General features: G+C 44.8%; 1 protein-coding gene across 2 annotated transcripts in view; it reads left to right on the top strand.

Moving 5' to 3' along the window:
• Window positions 1-3,965: 3,965 nt before the first annotated feature.
• Window positions 3,966-25,141, top strand: part of ST8SIA5 (ST8 alpha-N-acetyl-neuraminide alpha-2,8-sialyltransferase 5) — a 38,476-nt gene continuing 17,300 nt past the window's right edge. Inside the window, exons 1-2 of one of the 2 annotated variants that reach the window (XM_026039887.1) lie at window positions 3,966-4,528; window positions 18,003-18,110. In XM_026039887.1, coding sequence (XP_025895672.1) covers window positions 4,398-4,528; window positions 18,003-18,110 — 239 coding nt within the window. In that variant the 5' untranslated portion in view covers window positions 3,966-4,397. The remainder of the gene's footprint in view (window positions 4,529-18,002; window positions 18,111-25,141) is intronic. The other variant, XM_026039895.1, reaches the window with a different exon arrangement.

Below are 25,141 nucleotides of genomic sequence, written 5' to 3' on the forward strand. Positions count from 1 at the left end.
CGCTGGGCTGCTGAGGTTGCCCCTAGCGTGGAGCCCTGCAATATGAGGAAACGGGATAAAATCAGRATTCAGTGGATGATGTAATGGATACCCAGTGAATAACCCATATGCTATGGGATGCTGTGATATCCCCCATATGGGAGATTCCTCCCAAGGGAGGGGACACGGTGCCAGCGTGGCCCTTGGCAGCCTTGGCATCCTCATGCCTTAGCCCAGCTCCTAAGGAAATCCGTGTTTACAGCTTAGCTGAATCCTTTTAGTTTCCTTTAATATCAGAGTTGTAGATACAAGGACTTAGAATAGTGATGGGGGACTGGATATTGTGTTGAGCACTGGTTTATGCTAATAATTACATGTTTTATAGCTTTTAAACTATTAATATTGATAATCATATGCTTATGAGTTTCAAATACAGCAAAATCTTCCAGGCATGTACCTATGTGCTAGTGCTTCGCAAAGTCAGTGACCTAACAGTAGGCAGAAACTTAGCAGAAASTGTAAATAGAGCCAATTTATTTATTTATTTTTGGAAAAGGCAAAAGAGAGATGGAAAAGATGTTCTGCTAAACCTTTTCCATCCCACAATATTCTGCTGTGTTGCATGAGAAAATTCATTAATGCTCAGAGCGTTCAAGAAAGGGGTGYAGAGGGGCTGAACAGTCACAAATCCCAGGGGGGACTGGGAAGCTTGTTTTGCTTTGCCCTGGATCAGCATGACACGCGCTCGGTTATGTGCACGGTGATGGGCACAGCCAGCACACGGATCCTTCTGTCCAAGAGACTAAAGCTCTTGCTTTCACCTGAAAGGACAGCACAGAATCCATCAAACGCTGGTTTAAATGACACCTGTAGGGCGAGGTATCTTAGGAAATTCCCAGCTGCACATGCACATCAGAAASTGGTTTCATTTTGTATTAAAAGAGAGACAGCAGTTTAGGAATAAGGGCCATGTAATGTCCTTTCAGCAGAGAAAGACGTGCACATTCTCTGCACAGACAGTCAAATATGAGTCCTAACAGATTCTCTACTTTTACTAATGTATCTTTTCCTGTGTGGAGCTGCAGAATTATCATCTCAGTAAAAGATTTCCTTCTGTTTCGGATTCAATTTTAACTCATTTTTTATTATTTTTAAAATTCTTTTTAATTCCATTTTGTTTCATTTTAGCTTCAGAGCAATCTGGAGCATCAGAGGGCTCATACCTCACTGCACACATGGGAGCAGTTTTTCATGAAAGATTATTCCTGATGATATTCAGCAACCAGGTCAGGTCCGAGAAATAAAAAAATACAAGAAATAAGCTAAGAAAACAACACCTAAGAAAAACTGAGACTATACACAGACTCCTAGGGTTCTAACTAGATTAACTGACATGTTAACTGGGGTTATAACTAGGGTTATGGGCTGTTCTGCTTTGCCTCGACGCTCATTATTTTTTATGTCAATTAGCTGGGGTGCTTTGCAGAACTGCCCAGCTTCTTCTTCGTGGGCTTCTTGCAGCCTCCCAGGCTCCTTGTGCTTGTACCCTAAGGGCAGAACGGAATTGAACACAACCCCAGGGAGTGTTGCCCAGGAGCACTGCAGCTGCATTGCCCATTGCACAGGCAGCAGCTACTCCACTAGAGCCCCGTCGTACTCAGCAAATCTGCATTTACAATCTGGCTGTCACAGTCTGTTGCCACGAGCCCCTCTCAGGCGCAGGAGGGGATCTGYTGCTGCTGCTTGTTTGCTTAAGCACAGGGTGTAAAATCATTTTAAAAGAAATCTGTCCTCTTTAACTCACTGATGCTTTGAAGGAGGCTGTAGCTGACAAGTCAGACTCTCGAAAGGCCTCTGGGAAGACGCTGCTGCAATTGCTCATTCAGCCCTTCTCCACACACCATGTGACTTTTTTTGCTCACAACAAATCTTGCAGGCAACCTTGAGCATCCCTTGAAAATTGTCAATAGACATCCCATTCCTTTATGCTTGCACAGAGCTGCTCTGTTTCATGTTCTGCTGCGTTACTGTAGTGCTGGTTTGAAGGCAGCAAACATAGATTTCTTTTACCCATGACATCAGGAACAGTATCTGTGCACGATCTGGCACAGAAAACCCTCTCCATTTATAACATGTATCTTAGTACTGAGCTGCTTGCTTGAGGGATGCAGCTCTCCTGCACGTAGTCCTCTCAGATGCCACATCTTCCAGCCAGCTCTGATAGAGCAGAGAAGGATGAGGGGATACGGAGAGCCAAAGCGTGACTGACAGCACATGGGTGCTGTTTACTCCAGCTCATGCTGGCCATTCAATCAGGAGAGGAAACAGCAAAAAGACTGACACGACTCACACGTTTGGTGCAGCACAGCACAGCTATCTCAGTAGCAAATCACTTGGAAGAGAGGGCAGGAGACGAAGAAAAACAGGAAGAGTTTTCACCAAAATCTTGGTGCTATTAGGATCTGTAAAACTGGTTTCACACCCGTGACAGGATAGAAATGGTCAAAATCTGCTCTCTGGTCATTAAAAGCAACATCTTGGTCCTATAAGAGGGACTGAGGCTGGTTCTGCTATTTAATCTGCCTGTCCTCCATCGTACGTGTTATTCCTTGTACAATGCACATGACTGCATCCAAATCATTTATTTTTCTAACCAAAATCCTATTTTGCTTCTCCTGGTTCGGGAAGATCCTGAACCACAGAATGTTTGAGGATGTCCCCAAGGAGGTATCACTCCATCCTTGCCCCTTTCTTCCACTCTTCCCCACATGGACAGGACATTAAACTGGATAATCTTGGCGCTAATCTGGGATAAACACTCCTTGTTTATGCTCAGCTGATAAACGAAGCCGTTAGATGGGTTCTCAAATGCATGTGTGACAGCTGTGAAAGGGATTGAAGGAGAGCATGTGTGAAGCCTGCACTGTAACCACAAAGTCAAGGGATGACAAAGGGTTGGATCTCCCCTCGGGAGATCCATGTCTGTGAAGGGAGCTCATGGTGACCAGTCCTACCTGAAACACTTTTCTTACATGCTAAAAAATAACTAAGGGCTGCTTAACCTTTTGTTTCTCTTGCCTAGGTGCATGCGGAGGATGAGCCCAGCCTTCAGGAACTGGCCTGAAAAGGTCACACACAGTTACCCGTGGCCCTTCTTCCCATGCAGCCCCAGTTCATCAACGGGCAGAGTGGAGATGCTGCTCACAGCTCCACGCAGCTGGGCTGCTGGCACACGGCAGCCTTTTGCATATGCTGATTGAACTGCWGGAACATTTATTCACGTCAAAATCCTGCCCTTCTCTTACATGAAGCATTTTCCCCCCTCGTTTTGCTTTCAGAATACTTCTCCCGCTCAGTTATTGGGGTTAAACAACCGTGCAGCCCAGGCATTTCGTTTATGGAGAAAGCTCACAGAGGCATTTGCTTTACGGAGTGAAAGACTGGGGGCAGATTTTGCTCCCCCCCATTGCCCTGGGGGCAGAATCAGGCCCCTCCTGGCAGCAGGGACCCTTCAGAAGAGGTTCCCTGCCCATAGCTGAAGTCTTGTTGCTTCCCCCGACAAGAGAGCTCTGCTCAGGGCGCAGGAGCCATCAGAATATTTGTCTCTTTAAATGCATAGTTTTGCAGAGCCTGCACTGAGGGGCAGTCTCTCCCTCTCTGCGGCTGCGAGGCTACAGAGAAGCCTCCAATAAATCAGCATGCAGGAAGGGAGAGCTCTGTCCTTGAGGAGCTGCACGGCGACCTTGCAGACGCTCCCAGCGCAGGAATAACCGGCGGAATCGGAGGAGCCCGAGCGGCGTGTGACTCCAGGCACCGSGTTCCCGCAGCGCCCTCCGGATGCCCCATCCGGCCGCTCCGCCGCTCCCCTGCCCACATTGCCGCTGTTTTTGCAGGGGGGCTGCCTGAAGCGGGGCAGGCTCGCGCGGCCGCGGCGCACGCCGCTCACGCCGGCGGCGCTCAGCCGCAGCCAGGGCGCGAGCCGGCCGCGATGCGTCTCCGGAGCGGCTCGCCGGAGCGCTGCCGCTGCCTGCAGCTTTCCGCTTTACTTGCCGCTTCCCCCGTCTGGAATATGGAAATGGGATTGGAGTAGATAATTGCAAGCAGCGGGTGTTGCGGAGAGGCTCGGAGGGCGCAGAACGCCTCGCGCCCAGCACGCGCTGCCTGCGCTCTGGAGAGGTGATTTTAGATGTTGCCCACGTCTGAATTGCCCGGAAACTTTCCGCTGGAAGCCAGCCACCCACCCCAGAGCGAACACCCAGAAGGGGCAAGGAAGGGGCAGCAGGGCTGAACAATGGGATACCTTATCCTTGGATTTCTTGTGGAAAAGCCAGCCAGCGTCCCCATCTGCTTCCCAAGGGAAAGGGCATAAAGGTGACCATGGACTGAGCTTCCTCCAGCAGAGCTTCAGCGGCTGCAGGATGGGCTACACGGACCCTTCCTCGAGCAGGGATTTGCTGGGAAACAGAACTTTGTTCTTCATATTCATCTGCGCTTTTGCCGTGGTCACTTTGCTGCAGCAGATCCTCTACGGGAGAAACTATCTCAAAAGGTAAGAGGGGCCGTGAGGGGCTGGAAAAGTTGTCTGGAGAGGCGAATTGAGGCTGGGATGCAGCTGTACCATTACACGGGCTCGCATCCCTGCTCCGTGTTGTGCTGACAAGGTTAATCTCTCTTGGGAAGATGTGTCCAGCATCTGTAATGTCTCTTAGACCGCAAGCAAAAGCCAGTGTTAGGTAGGATTGGATTTGTTTATCTGTTGGACTGTGCTTTATTCTGCAGCTGCTGTAAAAAGCTAGGTTTTACTTAAGTTTCGGGACTTCTGCCAGTGGGATGTCAGCCTGTGGTCAGACTGTGCAATACAGGCTTTTCACCCTATGTAAATTCAAGCTGAAACGGCTCCAGAGGTCAAATTTTTGCAGAAGTCACTTGCCGAAACTTTAATGCTGCTAGAAGCAAAAATGCAGATGCTTTTCYTACAATCAAGGCAACCCTGTTAGTGTTTCAGAGAGCAAGGAGGCTGCTTTACGTTTTCCCTGCTGCCTTCGCATGAATTTACTGCTGAGACTGATTTGCTGTAGATCACATCAGGCTTTGATCTGCAAACGGCCCTGCTCTTATTACAGCAAACACCAGTGGGGAACCTTGAGTGCTTAACCTTGACCCACACAGGGTTTATTTTACTTAAATCTCATTCGAAGATGAGATGGTTATGGTTGGTGTGATTTTTAAAAGGGAATATTTGTTACGTGCTTTGAGGTAAGTGGGTTTCGGTAGCGTAGGTAGCTGCTATGGAAGGTTCTGCTGTAATTGAGCAGTAATTTGCCAAAAGAGATCGATGGTTCAGTTCTTGCCTAGCTTGCAGCTCATCTAGTGCCAAGAGCAAGCAAAATGCTGACAGTCGGAAACTGTTTCTCGCTGCAGGGAATAGCAAGTGTAATAAGAATATGGATAAACAGGAGTGTTGTGGTTATGGATGGAATTTGAGCCCCCTGCTCAGCAGCGAGGCCTTGGCCGGGGGATTCAGGCCAGCGTGGGGCACCTCACTTCCCAAAAGATGCATTTTGGTTGGAAAGAGCCCAGTTGTGGTTGTTTAGCTTGGAGAAAATAAAGGGTAGGAATGATAACCGTCCTGAAATACCCCAACGGTTGCTGCCACAAGGAATGTGGTGAATTGCTCCGATAACCCCTGTGAGGAGAAGAAATGAAGTTACAGCAGGAAAGATTTAGCTCCAGACACGCCGGGGAACTTTTAAAGGGTGAGACTCCCTAAGGAGGTTTAAAATCCCATTTTTGGAGGAGTTCTGGAGTATGTTGGAAGGTGATGGAGTAGCAAGCTCCCTTGTGCTCTGAGCGATGACCTGATGGCCACCTGAGGTCTCACCTGATTTTCTCAGCTCTTCCCACTTGTCCTAAAGACTTTGCAGCCCTAGTCATCCTAAGCACAAACAACTGCGGGGGAAAATAAACCCYGAGCATAAACTGAAATAAAAAACAATAAAGTAGAAGTGAAATATTAGGACAAAAGGACTTCTCAGCTTTTCTTTCCTGCTCTTGGCCTCTCCTTCTGCGGTTTGTCAGGGTTTCAATGTGCCCTTGGCACTCAGCTGGCCGGGGGGAAGCCAAGGGACGGTGCCCAGGTTGCTCCATGCGGAGGTTTGTGCAACCTTCACCCAGTCTCTTCTTTCCTAAACCCCTTGCATTAGGGAAGGACAGGCAGGAGAGGCTGCTCCGGGAAGGAAATTCCATGGTAAGTCCCCTCCACGCAGGGAAATTCGGGAAAGGCGGCAGAGCCCTGGTAGGGTCTTTCCTGGCAAAAGGAGAGGACATTGCAATTTGATTTATAGCCATTCCCATGTTTTTTTCACACACTGTACAACATTCCTCGCTCCTTCCCCTGCTGTTTTGTGATGTGCCATGTGCATGTGGAAGGCCAAATCCTGCTTGCTCACCCCTTTTTCCCCCGGGTTTCATCCAGGAGGGATGGGTGGCTCTYGGCAAACGTCTCATCCTCTCACGAGCAGCTAAACCCGAGCGGGAAGGGAGACTCTTAAGCCTGAAAACGACACTGAGAAACTCTGGTCTTTGYAGCTCTTCATCCCGAGTGAAAAAAGTGATGAAATGAGATATAATTAAGGGGCTTTAATACGGATCTCTGGGGTAATTATTTTTATTTGAGGATTAATATGTTGATTAAAAATCCRCCGCATTGATCTGCTAAAGTAGGTTAAATGCTGTGGACTTCCGCTGAAATCCAGAGCTGCAGCTCGCTGCGTATTGATTCATCCTTCCAGGGCTCAGCTCGCTGCTGAATTTTCCTTTGAATCAGATGCTCAGCTGAGGTCTGGCCTCTTTTTTATGGTGAGCCTTGCTTGGCCAGCAGGGAGTAATGCTGGATTACATCAGGAAGCTGCCATAAAAAACGTTGAAATGGTCACTGAAATGGTCTCATCTCCCAACCTGTGGCATTGAGATCAATAGGAGAGTCCTTGCCTGCTTTGGCAAGTCAAAACTGTCAGAATTTGCTGTATATTTTTGCAGATATTTCCTGTATATCTTTATTCTTTTGGCAGGGACCCTGCTAAATACAGATTTTCTAGCAGCCTGATTTTTGCACACAGTGAGAATCAGCTGCAGAAAAGAATCTTTAAAAATGCTTTTTTTTCCCTCCCTTTTTTTTTTTTTTTCCCCAGGCCACAAGTGAGAAGAACTTATTTTAAAAGCTATTAAAAAATTTAAACAAAGGCTACGCTGGAGTGCGTTGAGGGGGAAGCATGCAGTAATTCAATCACACAGCAAGAACCAGTAAGCCTTCCTATGGAGGCAGCCTGCCTTATTTGAAAGCTTTAAGTCTTTTAAGTGAGAATAAAACATCACTCCTCCCTACGTATGTGCACCCTGTAATTACTGTCCTACTCTTCGAGCTTGAGTTGATACCACCATGTTGGTATTTCCGAAGCAGTTYTTGTCCAGCAGTTGCAAGTCCTTTCTGAGACAGCTTTTATGCCTTTCCTCACCCTTGCAACTTAAAGAGATGTTATGATCAACTCTTGCAAAGGATGGGCAGACGAGGAACAAACCCCAGAAGCCAAGGCTGGACTAGACCTTGCGGGGTCACTTAGTGCAAGTTGGGCACAGGGGCTGCATGAGGCTGAGCTGCACGTTGGCCTAAACTGTGGTGCTGGGGACCTGCAGCTAACTCATGTCCTCTGTTCTTGACATCCTCCAAAGATGTTACCCTTCCTAAAACAAGCTCTTCCAGGGCTTTAACTCCCCTTCCACGTAAATATTTTCCCCAAGAGATGCTGCTGAAGGTCACCTAGTGAGTCATCTCTCTAACACACAGTCCTGTGTCCCCTCCATTTCCAACCAAAGTGGAATACTATCCCTGGGAAATGGCACGTGTCCCGTGAGTCACCACGCTGAATCCTGAGCAGGTTTTGTGCAAAGSAGCTCTTGGGTTTTCCCAATTTTATACAGAGGAGAAGGGAACAGAGAACTTCAGGAGAGAGCAAAGCCCAACTTCCCAGATTTTCCTCTTGTTCAGCCTATCTACCTCACTGATTTCCTACATCCTCCTATGACTAGTGCGTACCAGATGTTGCTGGTCCTGCTGTAGGTGGTTTMTTTAGTGCACTGAGCTTCTCTCCAGCACAAGAAGCTGTTGTTGGTTGTCCCTGCAGCAGCTCTGCACATAGCCCCGTGTTGCTGGAAGGAATTTCTCACTCTGTTCTCTCCAGATGTGCTGGACTGGATCCCGACTGTTTGCACACCATGATCTCCTCTGATGCCACATACACCAATATGTCTATAAGCGGAGTATGCACCTGGCATGGGGCACATTATCTTAAGATGACTGGATCTAGTCTAGGGTAGGAAGAGCAGTGTAGGGACATGCAGCCATATGGGGAACTCCCYGGGAATGTTCTGCTTTCCAGAGAGCCATGGGGACCTGCGAGGTGGCATCACCATCGTGTCCAACTCACCCTGCAAAGGCAGGAGTGGAGACAGCTGGAAAAGGGCTGGAGAAGGTCGCTCAGCTGCCTCCAAAGCCCCTCCTAGCTGCTGGTCCTATTCCCTTTCTCATTCTTTGCTGTTGGTTGCTTTACATAATGCCCATGTCTTCCTAGACGAAGTAAAAGGAGGGACCTTGCAAGTACCTGAGCTGTGAATAAAAGCTCTGCAAAAACTCGCACGCGTTGGCAGTTCTATCGCAGGTCGCCACCGAGGCTTTTCTTGTGAAAAAGGTCCCCAAATTGCTTTTTTATCCTCTGTCACCTGAAGTTTTTTTTCTGACATATCCCTTCCCCTGGCTTTTTAAGAARAGCATCAAGTGGCAAAAGTTGAAGCCTCAGTGCTGTCTGTGGCTGAGATGGAAAAGGCAAGGCAGCATTTGAACCCTTGCTCCCCGGAGACTTAATTTATTACGGACATTATTCTCTTGCACTTCTGTTGCTGAAATGACAAAACCCCCTTGCTGATCCATCCCCGTGAATGGCCAGTCCGTAGCCCTTCCCTAGGACACAGTAATCTAAAGTAACTAAAATCTCCTTTTTCATTTATCCCATTTCTCAAATGCATACAAATTGCATTAGCCTGCCTTAGCAAAATGGTGTTGAGTGGCTAATGATGAATTAATAACCRATTAATACAGGATCAATTAAATCTTCATTCTGATCCACAGAACTGCCAGTAGCAGCTCACTTTCCTCCCTCTCATGTGGGGATCTAGGCCTGCTTTTGTCCTTTCAAATAGATCTTTCTTTAATAACTGATTATAACCTGCTGCTTACTTTTTACCCTCATTTTGAAAAATGTGGATGTTTGCTCTACGTGTGTGTGAGCAGGTGTGAAAAGCAATGCTACCTACATCCGTGCAAAGTGAGATCCATCAATGCAGTGTAATCTGTGCTGCTCGCCCGCTGCCCGTGTGCTCCTCTAAACGTCCTCGCCCACGTGTGACGTGGTAGGAATTCAAGTGCAGCAGGGAAAGGCCCGTGGAGCAGCGTGAATAACTATCACAGTAAGGAAGAAACCTGATTGTCTGGGAGGAATGGGAATTAAAAGTCGCCTTTCTCCTCATTTTCCACTATCTCAGCTGGCGCCTTGTTGAGCAGAGTGGCTTTGGGGAATGCTTTCCTGGGGGATCTACCTTCTTCCAAMGTGTTGGGTGAGATGCCTTGGAGCACAGCTCCGTTTCTCTGCTCTCTGGACCCTGGGGTTTTGAGTTTTGCTGCCCCCAGCCCGGGCCGTGAGCACTCACCTCCATGGCTGCTCTTGCACATGGCTGGAAATTCAGGCTTTCATTCTTGACCCGATTCAAGTTTCCTGACTGTTCTTACACTCTCTGAATTCCGTTCAGACCTAATTGCTGGGCAAAGCTTGGCATTTTCCTACTTCCACTGTTCCTCGTTCTTACCCTTGATTGCTTTTTCGTTTCCTTTCTTATTTTTCAATTCAAGTGTATGTATTGCTCAGCCGGCCATGTCTCCCTCAGGCARACCATGGAGTCAGCCTCCCATTTCTTTGTGGCCTTGTCCTCAATTGCTTGCTTCCAGTCTGTTTCTTCACTGGCCCTGCAGAGGGTCCCTTTCCTTCCATCCCTCTTTATTTATTTTATTTTATRCTTTAGTTCTCATGGTGAAAACCACAAAAAAGAGTCTTGGTCACTAGTAGTTTCACGGCACTTTCTGCAATAACCCATCTGGTCAGAGTTTCAGTTTTCCCAGTCCCAGTTGAAACTCTTGTGCTGTCAACAGCTTGGAGGGCCCGCACACATGGAAGGATGAGATTGAGCCTTCTTCTAAGAGTGGAGAGAAGGAATATTGCCCACTCCCATGGGTAATATTGAGTACACATTGACTCTAAGTAGCATTTGCACATCCTCTTCATCGCAGACCCTCCGTGCAATTGGAGCTCCTTGGGTATGTTTACAGTGCAGAATATAGTACAGTGCAGGGACGCTTGATCCACTTCTAAATATATTGGCTTTGGAAACATGAGGTGCCAAACAATTAGTTGAGTCATATTTCTAATGGTGTGGTAAGATTGCTTGTGATACCCAAGCGGGGTCAACTATCTTTGCACTGAATTATTGTCTAAAATGTTGATAGAATTTTCTGGTATCTTCAAATATTTGGGATTTCCTTTGACTCTGAGTGTGGTTTGGGTCTTGATTGGCCTTTCCTTTAGGAAAGTTCACAACCACGCTCACTGTCAGCTCATTCACCGTGGGCTTTGTGGTTCCCCTACTCACTACAAATAATATTTTTATTCTAATAACTATTACAAAATGAAGCCAAGCAGATTAGCTGTTACTCCTCAGATGTTTATCTTCCAGACATAGATTAGAAACAGAAAGTCGATATTATTTTGAAAGGGATCTTTGATGTCCCCTGTGCCGTTGTCAACACTTCTTCCATTGTAAGCAGACTAGTTAGGTAGTATTGGGAGTATTTTATCTTTTTTGCAGAGTGATTTTGGATTTTTTTTTCAGAATATGCAGATGAATATCTGATACAAGGATTGCTGCAAATGTGAAATGTGCTACATGAAAGAAAACCTTTCCTTTTTTCTGTATAATAGTGGTTATAATCCAGAGGCTTCCCACCTGTGTTTCCAATTTTGTGCTATGTGCTAGTCAAAACAGACTCCTCCACCACTTTATTACTACTGTTTCCCTCTAACATGCAGGGACAAGCTTCTCCCTGATGTAATACTGTTTAACCCAGCGTGTGATGAAGCAGATCTGCCCATTTCCAGCATTCCCCATATCTTGCTTCTCATGGGATCCATACTATGCGATTGCTTCTTTTCATGTGAATATTCCAGTCCTGCTGTCTCCCATGTGTCCACACATTTTCAAAGCCTCTTTCAATGATCTTCTCCCAGTAAAATAACAAGGAGTCAGCTCATTACTTACCCACCTTGTAGGTTGTTAGGACATCTGKGCAGCTACTGACATCATAGCAGGTCACTGAGATAGGACTGATTTTGTATCGGACTACTCTCTGCTAATGCAGTGAGCAGAATGAGTAGGTATCCATACTAAAATTGGCATTTTGCCCATTTTACTGGAAAAATGAGTATATTTCAACACTGAAGAGGTCAGACTCAAATATGCCTCTGCTAGATGCAGATGTGTTTTATGATCACAGAATGACAGAATGACAGATCTTCCATGACCAGCTCAGGTGCAGGCAGACGTTGTCATGGRCAGGAGCAAGTACATGAGTTGGTCTGGGGAGTGTTTGCTGTCTTCATGCCGTGTCCGGCAGGATTATGTCCATGGATTCTCCGCAGAAAGAGGCCAGGCCACACGCTTTTCTATTGCCCTTGCAGCCAGGATGACTCTGGACCTGGGCTTGTTGCAAGCACATACACTTTTCTTYCATCCATATTGTGTCTTTCTAGATTGCTATGTCTTGGATATTTATTTAAAAATAGATTGGAGCTTTCATAGTAATAATCAATTATTAAAGTAATCACGTGCCTCTCACTTGTGCAGCTTAAGTGTTTTCAGTTACTGATTCCAGCCCTTTTGGCAGCAGAGAGGAGGTTTTGGACAAAGTGGCTTGTCTGCCTTGACCCTGCTGGCTCTGGATTGATGGCAAGAGCTCAGTGCAGCTTAGTGGATGCTTTACCCCATAGCATCTTTAATTAAAAACATTTTCAAGACCCTCTGAAATCTTTTCAAGGGCAGTATAARTCAGCTTGTTTCTTGAACAAACAGGATTCCTGGGTTCCTCTCAAACTCCACTTGTTCTTATATCTATCAGCTCCTGTCTGTATCTCCACTTGTGCATCAGCCTGTTACGTTGCAGATTCTTGCTTTTCTCTTTTCTTATCCAACCTCTTCTTGTCTCTGGTCCAGTTTAGAAAGTGTTTTCAATGGCTCTTGTTTGCAGGTCAGTTTGATCGCACTATTGTTTTATTTTCCGTACACCTTGTGGACACAATGAGTCATGTTCTCTCTTTTTGCAGAAAGAAATAACTGAATCTTCAGCAAGATTAACCATATGACTTTCCTATTCCTCTGAGACCTCCCTCTTATAGTCTAGGGACAGTTAATAGTCCAGGGATTCTCCATTTCATGAGCATTAGCATTGAAGTCTTTAGTTCTTCCTCTGGAGGGCACAAGAATTATTAAAGAGGGTTTCAGAGGGCTTCTCCTCCTTGCAGAAGGAAAATGTTGCAATTTGTCTTGTTCTTCGAGGCACTCTTATCCTTTTACCCACTACTTCCTCCTTGCCTGGCCACCAGTAGGTCCRTCCAGCAAAGAGAGTTAGATTTTGGCTTTGCTTCACAGATAAAAAATGACTTTTTAATGTCAAAAAAAAAAAAAAAAATCACAGAATGGCTGAGGTTGGAAGGGACCCCTGTAGATCATCCAGCCCAGCCCCCTGCTCCAGCAGGGACACCCAGAGCTCGGGGCACCCGGTCCCATCCCGGCGGGTTGGCAGATCTGCAGAGCAGGAGCCTCCGCAGCCTCCCTGGGCAGCCTGGGCCAGGGCTGGGCACCCTCACMCCAAACAAGCTCTTCCTCACGGSCACATGGAGCTGCCTGCGCTGCAACTGGCACCCACTGCCCCTTGKCCTGGCACTGGCCACCACTGAGAAGAGTTTGGCCCCATCCTCTCTACATTCTCCCCTCAGGTATTTATACATGTTGATCAGATGCCCTCCCAACCTTCTCATCTCCAGGCTAAACAGGCCCCTCTTGCTTAGTCTTTCCTCATAAGAGAGATGCCCCAGTCCCTTCATCATCTTTGTTTCTCTCCGCTGGCCCCTCTCTAGAAGCTCCACATCTCTCTTGTAGTGGAGAGTCCAGAACTGCAATGTTGGTGGTTGTCACCTTGGAAAACGGGTGGGAATAGCTTGTTGACTGGGATAAAATAAGTTGAGTTAGCAGTTTTGGGAAACAGGTTAACATTGGAGAGGAACCTGCTCCTCCTTGGAGCCACTCAGTCCTCATTAAACATGGATGTTGATCACTGTGTCATTAAGTCACTTGCCCCAGTCTGCTCTTGTGCCTCCAAAGCATGAAGATCCCTGAAACGCATCTGCAGTGTGCACAATCCTGGCCTGCATTCTGGTTAGAGCCCAGGTAGGATACCAGCAAGTGCATAAAATCTTTTGGATCTTCTCCATTTACCACTGTAGAATAGTCCTCATATAAGAACCCTGCTTTCTTGTTTGAGGTGAATTTTTAGTAAGAAATGAGACATTTTCATGAGACACCCTGGAGGTGGCATCTCTGTGACAGGGYGGCACCACTGCTCCTCAGCTTCTTGCTGCAGTCTCTCCACTTGTTCGTCCTTGCCTGTTTAGCAGTTCAGAAACCCCATAACTGTTCGACATTCTCTGCTGTCCACCCCCTGATCATGCAGTAGTTGTTTCTTCTGGGCATTACGGCTGCTTCGTTAAAGTTCTGCTTCCYTTTCACCCCCTTCTTTTGTCCTCCCGTTATGCCAGTGTGTATTTGGCCACAAAATGATTCGACATTTAGAGCTACTGATTAGGATCCAAATGCTGCTCTGACATTTACTTGAAACTCCATGTTTTTATTGCTAAGGCATCCGACTTAGGGAGCTAACTAATACAAGTGTGTTCAGATTCATATCTGTTAGGGATAAGTCCTGTGACTAATGATGTCCATAGATGAGTATCTAAATACTACTTCTGTCCACAGCAGAACTCTCCTGAGGAGAAACGTGCTTAGAGTCAACGAGCAAAACAAAACATCTCTCAAATAAGAGCATTTCTGGTTATTGCATCTTTTGTAGACACTTACCTTGTCTTCATCAGCATCGTGCATTGAGGAACCAAGCTAATTTTAGAAGGAAATAACACTAGGACAAATTGAGCAACTGGCCCAGTTCCACCATCGGGAGTCATTGTTAATGATCCCAAGTATTTTTATTTTATTTTATTTTATTTTATTTTATTTTATTTTATTTTATTTTATTTTATTTTATTTTATTTTATTTTATTTTATTTTATTTTATTTTATTTTACATAAACTGTTCAAATTAGGTAGAGGACCAATAACCAATATGGCTACTTCCGATTCCTCTTTTTCTCCCCTTTTTTTCACCATCTTCTTCATCCTGCTTCTTTCTCCCGTATTTCCATTCTGCATGTGCTTTCCTAATGCAAGTCTTACGCACAGAAGCTTAATTTACCTCTTCTTTGTGCTAGATTTTCACTACCCTGATACCTCAAAGAAGCGTGGTGGTGGAGCAGTTTGCGTCTCTGATGTATGTTCTCTGGCTGCGGAGAGCTTTATGAGCACTTACCGTTGCAAGATCTCCCTCACAACTGAAGGCATTAGCAAATCCTGCATTTTTAAACTTGCARTCTCCTAATTCAAGGCTGACTGTAATCAACGGTTAAACTCCCAGCAATCTTGTTAGGAACGGAATTAATTCAGGTCAGTGCTTTCAAATGACTCACCCTCAATTTCCACTCACCCCTAATGCTACAGACCATTATTTATGGGAGCTGTTCTAACAGGAGGCATCAGTTTATCGTACAGGTGCTCCAGAAGATTCAGCGCGTGGGCTGCCGGCTCTCCGTGAGATACYGCGTCCTCTGAGCAGATTTTTCCGTGATGGGTTTTGTGCTCTCGGTCCACGTGATGTCAAACTCTTGAGTTCCTGAGGAACCACCACACGGGYGGTTCATGCTCTGCTCGTACAGGATCCGGCCCTTGCTGCTGACCCCGGGCTCAGGCAGCAACGTTGTCATTTGGCCTTACCCTGTAAGGGGAGAAGGTGCGGAGCCAGACCCCTGCTTGCCCTCATTAGATATTTTTGTGYCTTAATTAGATCCCCCATCCGGCCACTTCAGAGCTAAGTATTTTAAGCTGTTCCTCATACGACATATCTCCCATTCCGCAGCATTAGTCTTCCCTATCTCCTCTTGGATCTTACCCAAAACGCACATGTCCTCCTTTAAACTGCATCCTCAGCCCGGAACACAGTGTTCCCAAAAGAAGTCCTGATGAGAGGAGGGCATTAAAGGGGGATTGTATCATTTCTTTTGCTTTATGAACAGATTCTCCCCTCCGCCTCGGAGCTTTTGCTCAGCTTTACCTCCAACTGTTAGCTGTGGGGCTCTACAAGGAGAAGGAACCTTCCTGCTGCTTTAATTCCTCATTCCRTGCCAGAACACTGGCTGTGTTTTAGCAGAGCTCACCGCTGAAGGACACACCAATATCAACTGTATATCTGGATTACTGCTGCCCGTTTCAGTTTGCAAACAAGTATCCTTACCCCAAATTACTAATTTACGTCCAATTAAAAAGTTCTTTTTTTTTCCCCACAATTCTGCCATCCCTTCTCATGTATCATTTACTGCTGCCCTTAGAGCTAAAACRTATCTTTAAGGACATACCTTTAAAGACCTCTTTACAAGGACATGCACATTGAAATGAAACATTTTTCCATGAGGGTTATAAAGAGCAGCAAGAAAAAAAAATATATTAAGACTGTGGTGCATAGGAGAGAATTATAAGTGTTTATTTTATCMCGGCTAAAATTGAAGGTGTCTTTATTTAAGTGAGAATTTTATTTCTTAACACCGATGTTCTACTCAGAAGTAGTCACCTCAGGCAACCTTAGCTGATAAATTAGTTAGAGACAAGTGGAAGATGAGGGACTCCCTGGCCATAGCTCTGAATCCAYACAGTCAGTGGAAGGAGAACGATGATTCCCGGTGATAACTTAAATCTCAGGAGAGGCTGAAGAGAAGTCTTTGCTTGTTGAGTATTTCATGTTTGATCTGATTCGCTTAAGTTGATCACCAAAATAGCTCTTTCCAAGCTGAAGGCAACCTATAGCCGTGCAGTGTCCTCTCATTTTGCTCATAGTAAATAGTAAGCCCTTCCGCCTGATCTTTTGGGAAGCAAGGGATTTGCATTCATATATTTAACAAAAAGGGAGTCAGAATGGGTTTCCTTTGAGCAAAAAAAGGGCTCCAGTATTTGGAATAGTCGCTTTTTTATACTTAGGGTGTTTTTTTTTTTTTTTTTCTTTTGGAAAAGCAAAATTTGAAAGGTAGGAAAAAATGCAAGGAATGAAAATGCATTTGAAAGGTTCAGAGGAAGCTTTTAAAGCATTTCGTAGTGCTTTTCTCGCAGTTTTTGAGGTGAGGCATTTCAGAGTCTCRTTCATTATGGCCCGCAGTTCTGAAGAGCCTCCCTTTGCTTTCAGAATTCCTTCCCACCACAAAAYGCTCTGCTCCCAAAGTCTGTTTTCAATAGAAAGCAAGATTAAAAAGCACAAAACGCAGAAGACCAAGCTTCAGAAATTCTTTCAAAATAGATAGTTTTCAAGAGGCAAAAGGGCCTTTGTGGTGGCCTGCATTTTTCCACAATACACTACAAATAAGCTCCTACCATATGTTTTTAGAGCCGTGTAGAACTTCTATTTTTTTGGCTGTAGGAAGCAAAGATGCCCCATTTTAGTGCTGCGGGTCTTTCCTGCTTAATTTCCTGCACAGATATCTGCTGCCAACTCGGCTCGGGGTAGGAGGTGGCCTCAGAGAGGCTCCAGCTCCTGTAATCAGCTTTTTTGAGCAAGAAACCTGGGCAGGAGCGGGCCGCCCTGCGCTGCAGGCCGAGGGGCTGCTGGCAGATCCCGTCGTGTCGTCCCCGTGCGGCCCAGCCGGGCGGCACCGCTCAGCACCGGCGGCACCAAATGTTCACAGCTCCGCTGCCAGCCTTCTAACATCCTGCAATTGGGTGAAAATGGAGAAGATTAAAAATAACAATCCGCAGGATGCGTTTTCGTTGACTTCTGAGCCAAAGGAAGGATTTGGCTCTTACTATCTCATGTTTCAGACCCTGCTTTTTAAAATATGTGTGAGATTTCTACCCGACTGCAGTTGGTAGTTTGCAGAAGACTGCAGGCCTCACAGAGCTTTCCATGGATTTTTGAAAGTTTGGATATCAGGGAAGTAGGGATGACTGTGATAATGCGWTTGCTTAAAAAAATACCATCTTCCCAAAGAAGGAGGAGAGTTAGTATTGTGTGACTTGGGCAAGTTACCAAATATCACAAATAATTATAAATCTTTTGCTATCATGACCAACAAATCTGTGAAAAGACCCAGKCCCCATCACTTTTAATAAAAACTGTAGTTGTAAAATTCAAGTTGGGGGCTTTCCCTCTTTGGCCCTATGGATCCACTGCAGTTTCCTATAGTGCGTCCACCTTTTTGTGCTTGTGTCTCTGGGAATTACATTTCCACCTTGTGCCAGGTATATGTGTTGCTACTGAGCATATATGATTACCAGCTTTCTAATTTGGATGTGGAGGCTGATGCTGTTTGCAGCCAAATTTGGTTACGAGGAAAGAATATTAATTATTTGTGGAGTACAACCTGTGGTCCTTGATATTTCTTTATTGTTTTCCATGAATGTRTCATATCCACAGTGTTACAAGAAAAGGACATACAATCTAATGCTGAAAGAGTTAACCTAATGAATGATATCAAATATCAACTGCCTCGTTTTCTTGCTAGAGGGCTGCACTTTAGCTGGCAGAATGGAGAGGAATTGGCAAATTGGACCGGCACCGTTAATTTCACCGATGACGGAGCAGTGAAGAGTGGCAGTGGCACAGGCACCAGGTACCAACCCCCGAGGGAGAAACTACCCAAATCTGACCCCAGGCTTTCTTTATGGGAGAGCATGTATTCTGAGAAAGACATAGTTCGTTTGAAATCTTTTCTAGAGCCTGGTTTGAGCAAAATGTTTTAGTAAGACAGGGGGGTTGGACTAGGTGATCTCTAGAGGTCCCTTCCAACCTTAACCATTCTGTGATTCTGTGAAGATAAGATCAGAGAACTCCCTTTATTTATCCTGTTCTGAAACTTATAAGAAGCACTGATGTGTTGTTGCATGTTTTGTACTTCATAATTTGTAGTAAGACTCTTCTGATTTAAAGTATCTGAGGGCTCAGGAAACTCCATGTGTGGTAGAAACCTGGTTGTGCATCTGTTMAGCTGGGAAAGCTGCTGAAATGCTCCATGGATGTCACAAGCCATTGGCACAAATCTAGGGTCTCATATTTGGGGTGTCTTCCTGGGATTTCAGTTTTACAGAACTCCCTTGTGGGGCAAACTGTTCACTTAGCCATTTTGGCATAGGGAGCACTGCAGCATGGTTGTCTTCAAGAGCAAAGAAGCCTTAGTGCAGAGCAACGTAAGGGGAAATCTCTCTGTGCATGGCTGAAAAAGTGACTTTCAATGTATAGTACTCACAGTCCCTGTTGACTTGAATTTAGAGATCCTGAATCACATGAACCTGAATAGGTTCTATAAATACCAGGAAAATCCTAGAAATTAGTAAAGAAAAAAAATAAGAAGAGAAACAGACGTTTATTACCTGTGATAAGGACTGGTCTCTGTGGGTGAGCTATGTTAGTGATCCCATCTAAGGGAGTTTATTTTGGGCCCATGTGCCCCACAGCTGCTGACAGCGTTTCAAGGCAAGCGGAGGTGCAGAATCCGGCTGCCCAAACCCCCAGCCTCCCGGACCTCCTGATTGGGAGCTGCAATTCCCGGTACAGCTCCGGCTGCAACAGGATCCTGCATCGCTGCTGTGCCGGTGGTTTAACTAGTGGAGGAGGTTTTAGGGAAAGAAGCGGCTTAGCCCAGAGCAAGGGCAAAAATGAACCTGTCTGCCTGTCGCTGGTTTTGTTGCCTCATTTGTGTGGGCATCTGTAGTTTGTGTATTCAGAGTCTTCACTTTGGGCACTTGGGGTATCAGAAAGCAATGTGACAAAATAAAAAGAGATTGTCTTGCTGAGATAAGAGAATTAATAGATTCCTCCCTCCCGGCACCCTTCAGAGAGGCAATTGAGCTGTCACTCAGTGTGAGGGCGAAGACAAATCCCTTGACTGCAAGGTGTGTATGAGCTATGGAGCACTGAGCTACAGTGCTGTTCTCAATCTATTTAACCTTTTCAAAGAGTGAGAGGTTCAGGGTGTAGGTGCTTTTTATACGAATGGGCTCTTGCTTCACAACTCAGGTATAAAGTTCAAATGTGATAATATAAAGATGCCAAATTCAAGTTAGCAGCATGTTAATGACTTGAAAAGGACCTGACCTGATTTATTTGTATATATTTACAAGTCTCCAGTGACATATCTAAAGAGCATAAAACTGAGTCTATGCCAGCATATGCACAGTCAATACCTTTCAGTGCCTGGCTTTCAGTTTATCAWGCACTATTATCTCCTTGCAAAAGGTTTGTTGTTTAAAGATATTAATTGAAATAGATATTATTAGGCTTTTTGGATTATAATTTAGCACTGAAATGGTAACCATTTAATTGATTTGTATCATTTATATTTTTATGGGTATACAGGAACACATTTAGTCATACATTTACACTATTGGCCTATGTATATTCTATAAAAACTGTTTATCTTTCAACCATATAACTTAATATATGCTGTTGAGAAGACTCTGACACCTCATTCTGTAAGACCAAAGTGATTTATTAGATGAAAATACAGACTTCACGAGATCAGTGGCCATATCAAAATGAACAGGGAAGATTAAACTTYGCATACAGAGCATTAAATAGCTCACTAAGTGAAGAACTTCATGCTACCTGACTACTAATGCAGAAGTCTTCTGCAGCCCAAGTGCCAAGAGATGGTTGCGTTAACACCTATACCTGAATCAGCATGTATTAAAGTCACCGAAGACTTTCYCATTGATTTCATTAGGAACTAATTCAGGCCTTAACTAGTGCACAAAGTTGAATCATGGCTTGTGACTGGAGTACAGAAAATGAGTCTGAGGACAACTCCTCAGAGCCATAGAAACCAGGCTGGCCAGGGGGCTTCATCCCAGTGCATTAGGGTAATCTTGCTTGGATGCAGTTTCACCCWGCTGTTCCTCCTTTAATATTGGTTAATTTTTTGCTGGTTATGTGTCAGCCATAGCTTTCCATGGCTACTGCTCAGCTTTCCTTTTCCTCTGTAGCTTGTTCAAGACCCTAAAAATCTTAGAACATTCTTGCAAGGAATTAAGTTAAAAAGTTCTATGTGGTACTGGTTACCTGAAGAAAAAAAATATAAACCTGTTTCCTAGATCCTCACTTTGTTCCTCTATGTTGTCTTTCTAATATGTTTTGCAGTTTACTGGGATTTTATGCCAAGAAGCTGTTTGAATGGTTGGGCTATCGTATTCTCAACCTCTTCAGTTCACTTGAGGTGAAGATCTTGTGATACCACAAGAGCCTTAGATGGTTGAGGGAAGAAGTGAACCTTATGCTTTGGGGTCTGTTAATTTGTACATTCAGTTCTTCAATATGATAGAACTGGACTGTGTCCCCAGTGGCAGCAAAACAGACGGTCTAGTCAATTGGATTCATGTTATAGATCTTTTTTCCCAAGAATGTACCTAAAGAATTGAGCCTTCAAAGCTTATAGGCCAGGATGGCATCTGAGGATGTTCCTTAATTTGCACTGCTGAACCCATAATATAAAGCTGCTAAAATCTTGAGAATCATAAAAAAAAAAAAATTGCTGGCATTGGAAAAATAGAATGTGTTGTTCAGATGTCACTGTTGTGTGTTATATGTGTTATGTCATGCCTCSCAGGTGATCATATGGATAACAAGATCAGAGACTTCTAGCAATCAGTGATGGGAATGGAGTTGATTAAAACAGCCCAAAAGCAGGATATTCAAAACAGGGGAGTCCTGAAATGACATTAGTAAAGTAGGACTCCCTGCAGCGCGTGAGGTGACCCAGGAGCTCGGGCGCCGTGGGGTCACATCTGTCCTCTTCAGGAGGATGGCCTGCAAGATGGGCCTGTCCCAGGCAGGGGAATGAAGTGCAGGACGTGGCCTCATCTTTGCTGTCCCCAGAGCTGTTTCTGCTTCAGCTCCTGCTGTTACATCCACAGCTGTTGGAGTAGAGGTATCTTGGAGAGCGTATTGGGCTGAAAATTTGGGGCGACTTTGGTCCCAAATAAGCAGACAGATGAGGAGAGGACAAATCTGCATTGGCAGGAGTGTGTGTTTGGTGAGTTCTCACTGCTGCTGGTTGTGCGCAGCAGAGCCAAACACTCCCAAATGATCCACGTGTTGAGATGGGAGGACAGGACATCCAAACCAGAGTGGCAGCGAGCAGCAAGTGCCAGTTTGCCAGGAGATTTCGTAGTCCTGTGAAAAAATACCCWCAGGGCATCACAGCTATCATCCAAACTGTACGGATGCGTAAATTGCCTGTGAAGTCACACAGCTTGATCAAAACTAGAGTGTAAGAATAGGGACATCTTGGAGACTTAGCAGATGGATTCATGATTTTTTCTGAAGTTATTTGGGAGGGATGGAGCGCCATCAATGAAACACTTTTAAAGGACAGAAATATGAAAGCCTACAATTGATCAAACTTGAATTTAGGTCTGCTCTGTGGAGGGATTTATCTTGGGAAACTGCTTTTCTTGGGTGTCCAGACATGTATCACATGCCATCCCTTACCAGCAAAACCCTGCAGAAACCCTTGACAGTGTGAATAAACAAACCTAATAAAACATTTCAGAATATCCTAGGTGGAAGATCAGGAGATTCATGAATTAATAATATTTAACCTCATCCAGGAAAATCTCTTGGAACTGAGGCCATGTTTGAGCTCCTGTTTTCTATTTRATTTCTCTGGTTCTTCTGGAAAGCAAAATGGGCTGGAACCAAAGACACTATTTTTATTTTCAGCTTTCAGGCACCGGGTACTGTTTTTCCTTACCTATGTTATTGAAAAGCTTCCTGCCACTAGGCTTTCAGGGGTAGTAGGTCTGTACTCAGTCACCATGTTTTTAGATTAAGCTTTATAAGACTTCCGTACTTCCTGGCATGGTTCTTATAGGTCTTTTCCTATTTCCTTTTCCTTTTCCTTCCTTTTCCTGCACATTGATTCAAACTGTTTTCCAAGTTGGAAGACCAGAACTGGATGTAGTAATCCAGAAGTGCTCTAACCATATAATACAATGAAAAAATGTTTCACTRTTTTCTCCTGCTTGACAGTTGCGTTCCTTTAGTGCCACATTTCATTCTTAGTCATATACTGAAAGGTTGTGATCAGTTGGACCTGTAAGTTTAYCTCTGGTTTCTGCAAATTCTGCCTGTTTCCAAACTCATTTATTCACCTCCCACTGCTACAATTGTTCTTAATTATTAATGTTACCACTTAGCTTTGATAAGGATTCACAGCTATATACAAACTTGTAAAACAATTGTTAGTGTTTCCTAAATACCAAATTTTAAATTCAAATTTATTGTGGAGACCTAGTAGCATTTGAGATGTTCTTGRTGGAAGATTAAAACTGGTCAATGTCAATGCTATTGGCCTCAGCAGTGTGGGAGCCAGGAGAAATATGATCCATCTCTTTTAGATTCGTTGCTTTCTAGGAAGAAGTGGTCAAAAGTTTCATCAGCTCCTATAGAAGAAGGCTACAGCTTCTTCTGCCACCCCTTCCAAGTCCACAGCAGCTAGTTTCTCTCTCCAGGCTTTCAAGCACCAGAAATGTAGACCTATGTAGACAAATCAACACAGACTCTCAAGCTGCAGAAACAGCACATGCAGCAATGTGATTTTTTTTCTTTTTCTCTCACAGCCTTAGAGAAGTGTAAATTAATCCAGGAAACATTTCAGCTTCATCTGCCAGTTCTGCGAGTAAGGGAGTCATTTAACAACAGTTATATCCATAGGTGGGATTTTTTGGCAAGGAATGGTATGAAAGGTCATTAACTTCTCAGTAGTAATCCTGCAGTCTGGGCGATATCAGTGAGCAGAGAAGCCCAGGGTCCCAGTTCCTGCCCACCACAGTCTTGTCATTTAACTTCTGTAGCATCTTTGTCAAGCAGAGGAGACAACCTATGTGCCTTCCAACCACCATGAATGGGTATGCACACAATCTGGGGAGTATATGCCTTGTTACATGGTATGAAGCAAGTCTGAGGAAGATAAAAACCTACAAAGTTCCTCAACATTTTGGCCAAATCTTGAAGACCTCAATGCCATATTACTGGAGGCAAAAGCTAGTGGGATTTTGTCTCTCGCAATGTACTTTGGTGAAGTCCGCACCTAGTTTGCCATCCTGTGACTGAGTTTTCCCGAATCTCTGTAGCCAAAATGTGCTCCTCCTCAGCCACCTTCTTGCTATGTGGTTACMTAAATATCATGTGCTGACCTTGCTGGGTCAATGTGAATCCAATGTGAATCCTATGCAAGTTACTAGCCTTGGAAAGTGAATTTAGGCTTGGGGCTGGCCATGCATCTGCTTTTGCTGATGTATGCAGGCTCTGCTAATTGGACTGTTCCCGTAATAAGTAGTTAGCACAAACCTGCAGGGCTGCTTGGTTCATTTCTTCTCATTTTTAGTCAGTGGATAATGTGTATTTTTGGAAAGATCTTTGTTTTTCCTGCAGGGGAAGTAGAACCCTTCCTGCAATACTCAGTTCTCTTGAAACCTACGTGCCGCAGCCTCACCATGAGCAGTGCAGAATTGTCACTGGAGGAACTAGCAAAACAGGAAGGCAGCTTGTGCAGGTGAAAACAATCTCATTTAAAAGATGCTTGACAATTACCCTCAATTACATTTTAATGCTTTTTGCAAAATACCAAATGAAGCAGTGTCCCAATTCAAGTGGCCCTTCAAGGCAGGATTGAAGTCGCCAACCTTTGAATTCATGCAGAATGATAAAGAAAATCTTAGTTTTGATCAAAACAGGACAAACCTGACCACAGGTGATCAAAGACCTGAGCATTATAGTAGCTAGTGGACTAGAAGCCAACTCTGCCTTTCACTGGTGAACTCAGTGAGATGCTCAGGTATAAGTGAGATGGCACCGAGGGACATGAAGGTTACAAAAGAAGAAAGTCTCAGTCAGAGATGGAAAATTACAGAGTGAATAGGATTTCATTTCTGGACATTCAGTACTGAGGGCCATAAAGAAAGAATCTTTTCCCAGCACTTGCAGCTTATGTGATGTTAAGTTAATCATGGAAGAATGCTCTAGATTAGAAAATGGGAACCAGCCTGGATGCCCATGGAGCTGCAAGTCCTGTGCAATGTCAAGTTCTGTTGTAAACCACAACCCCTCACTGTGTGTTAATGTTCAGTGTGTCCTGATTCACTTGTTGTGTTCCCTCTTGTAAAGAATCACGGATTTCTGTGCTGGTAGGTTTTCCTGTAGGCTTGTATTCTTGAGGAATAAAAGTTCTTTACTTTTATTTCACCAGGAGAATGGAAGGCAATGCTGGGGCAGAAAATTTGGGAGCTACCATGTAGACTCACTGTAGTGTGGATGTAAAACCTAGTTGTCATTCTTGTAAAGCTGAAACACGGACCTTCTCCATAGCAAAATGAGTAGCATAGTAGGAAGGGTCAATGGTCACCAATCAATAACATAAATCAAAATAAGCTACACTACGCTCTTACTTCCTAGCTGGGTATCAAACAAACTGAGGAAGACTATGGGGAGGACAGCTTCCATTTGTGCTAATTAGGCTTTCTGACAGGCTAATGTATCTTCATTCACCAGGAAAGAGATGATTTAGAGTGGGAGTTAAAAGGCAGAACCAGCATTCAAAACGCAGGGAGTGGGTGAGCCTGAGCTTGTGAGAGCACGCGGTGGGCTGGT

Source organism: Nothoprocta perdicaria, unplaced genomic scaffold (genome assembly GCF_003342845.1).
Source record: "Nothoprocta perdicaria isolate Ctin4 unplaced genomic scaffold, notPer1 scaffold_10, whole genome shotgun sequence".
In the NCBI taxonomy this organism is placed as follows: domain Eukaryota; kingdom Metazoa; phylum Chordata; class Aves; order Tinamiformes; family Tinamidae; genus Nothoprocta; species Nothoprocta perdicaria.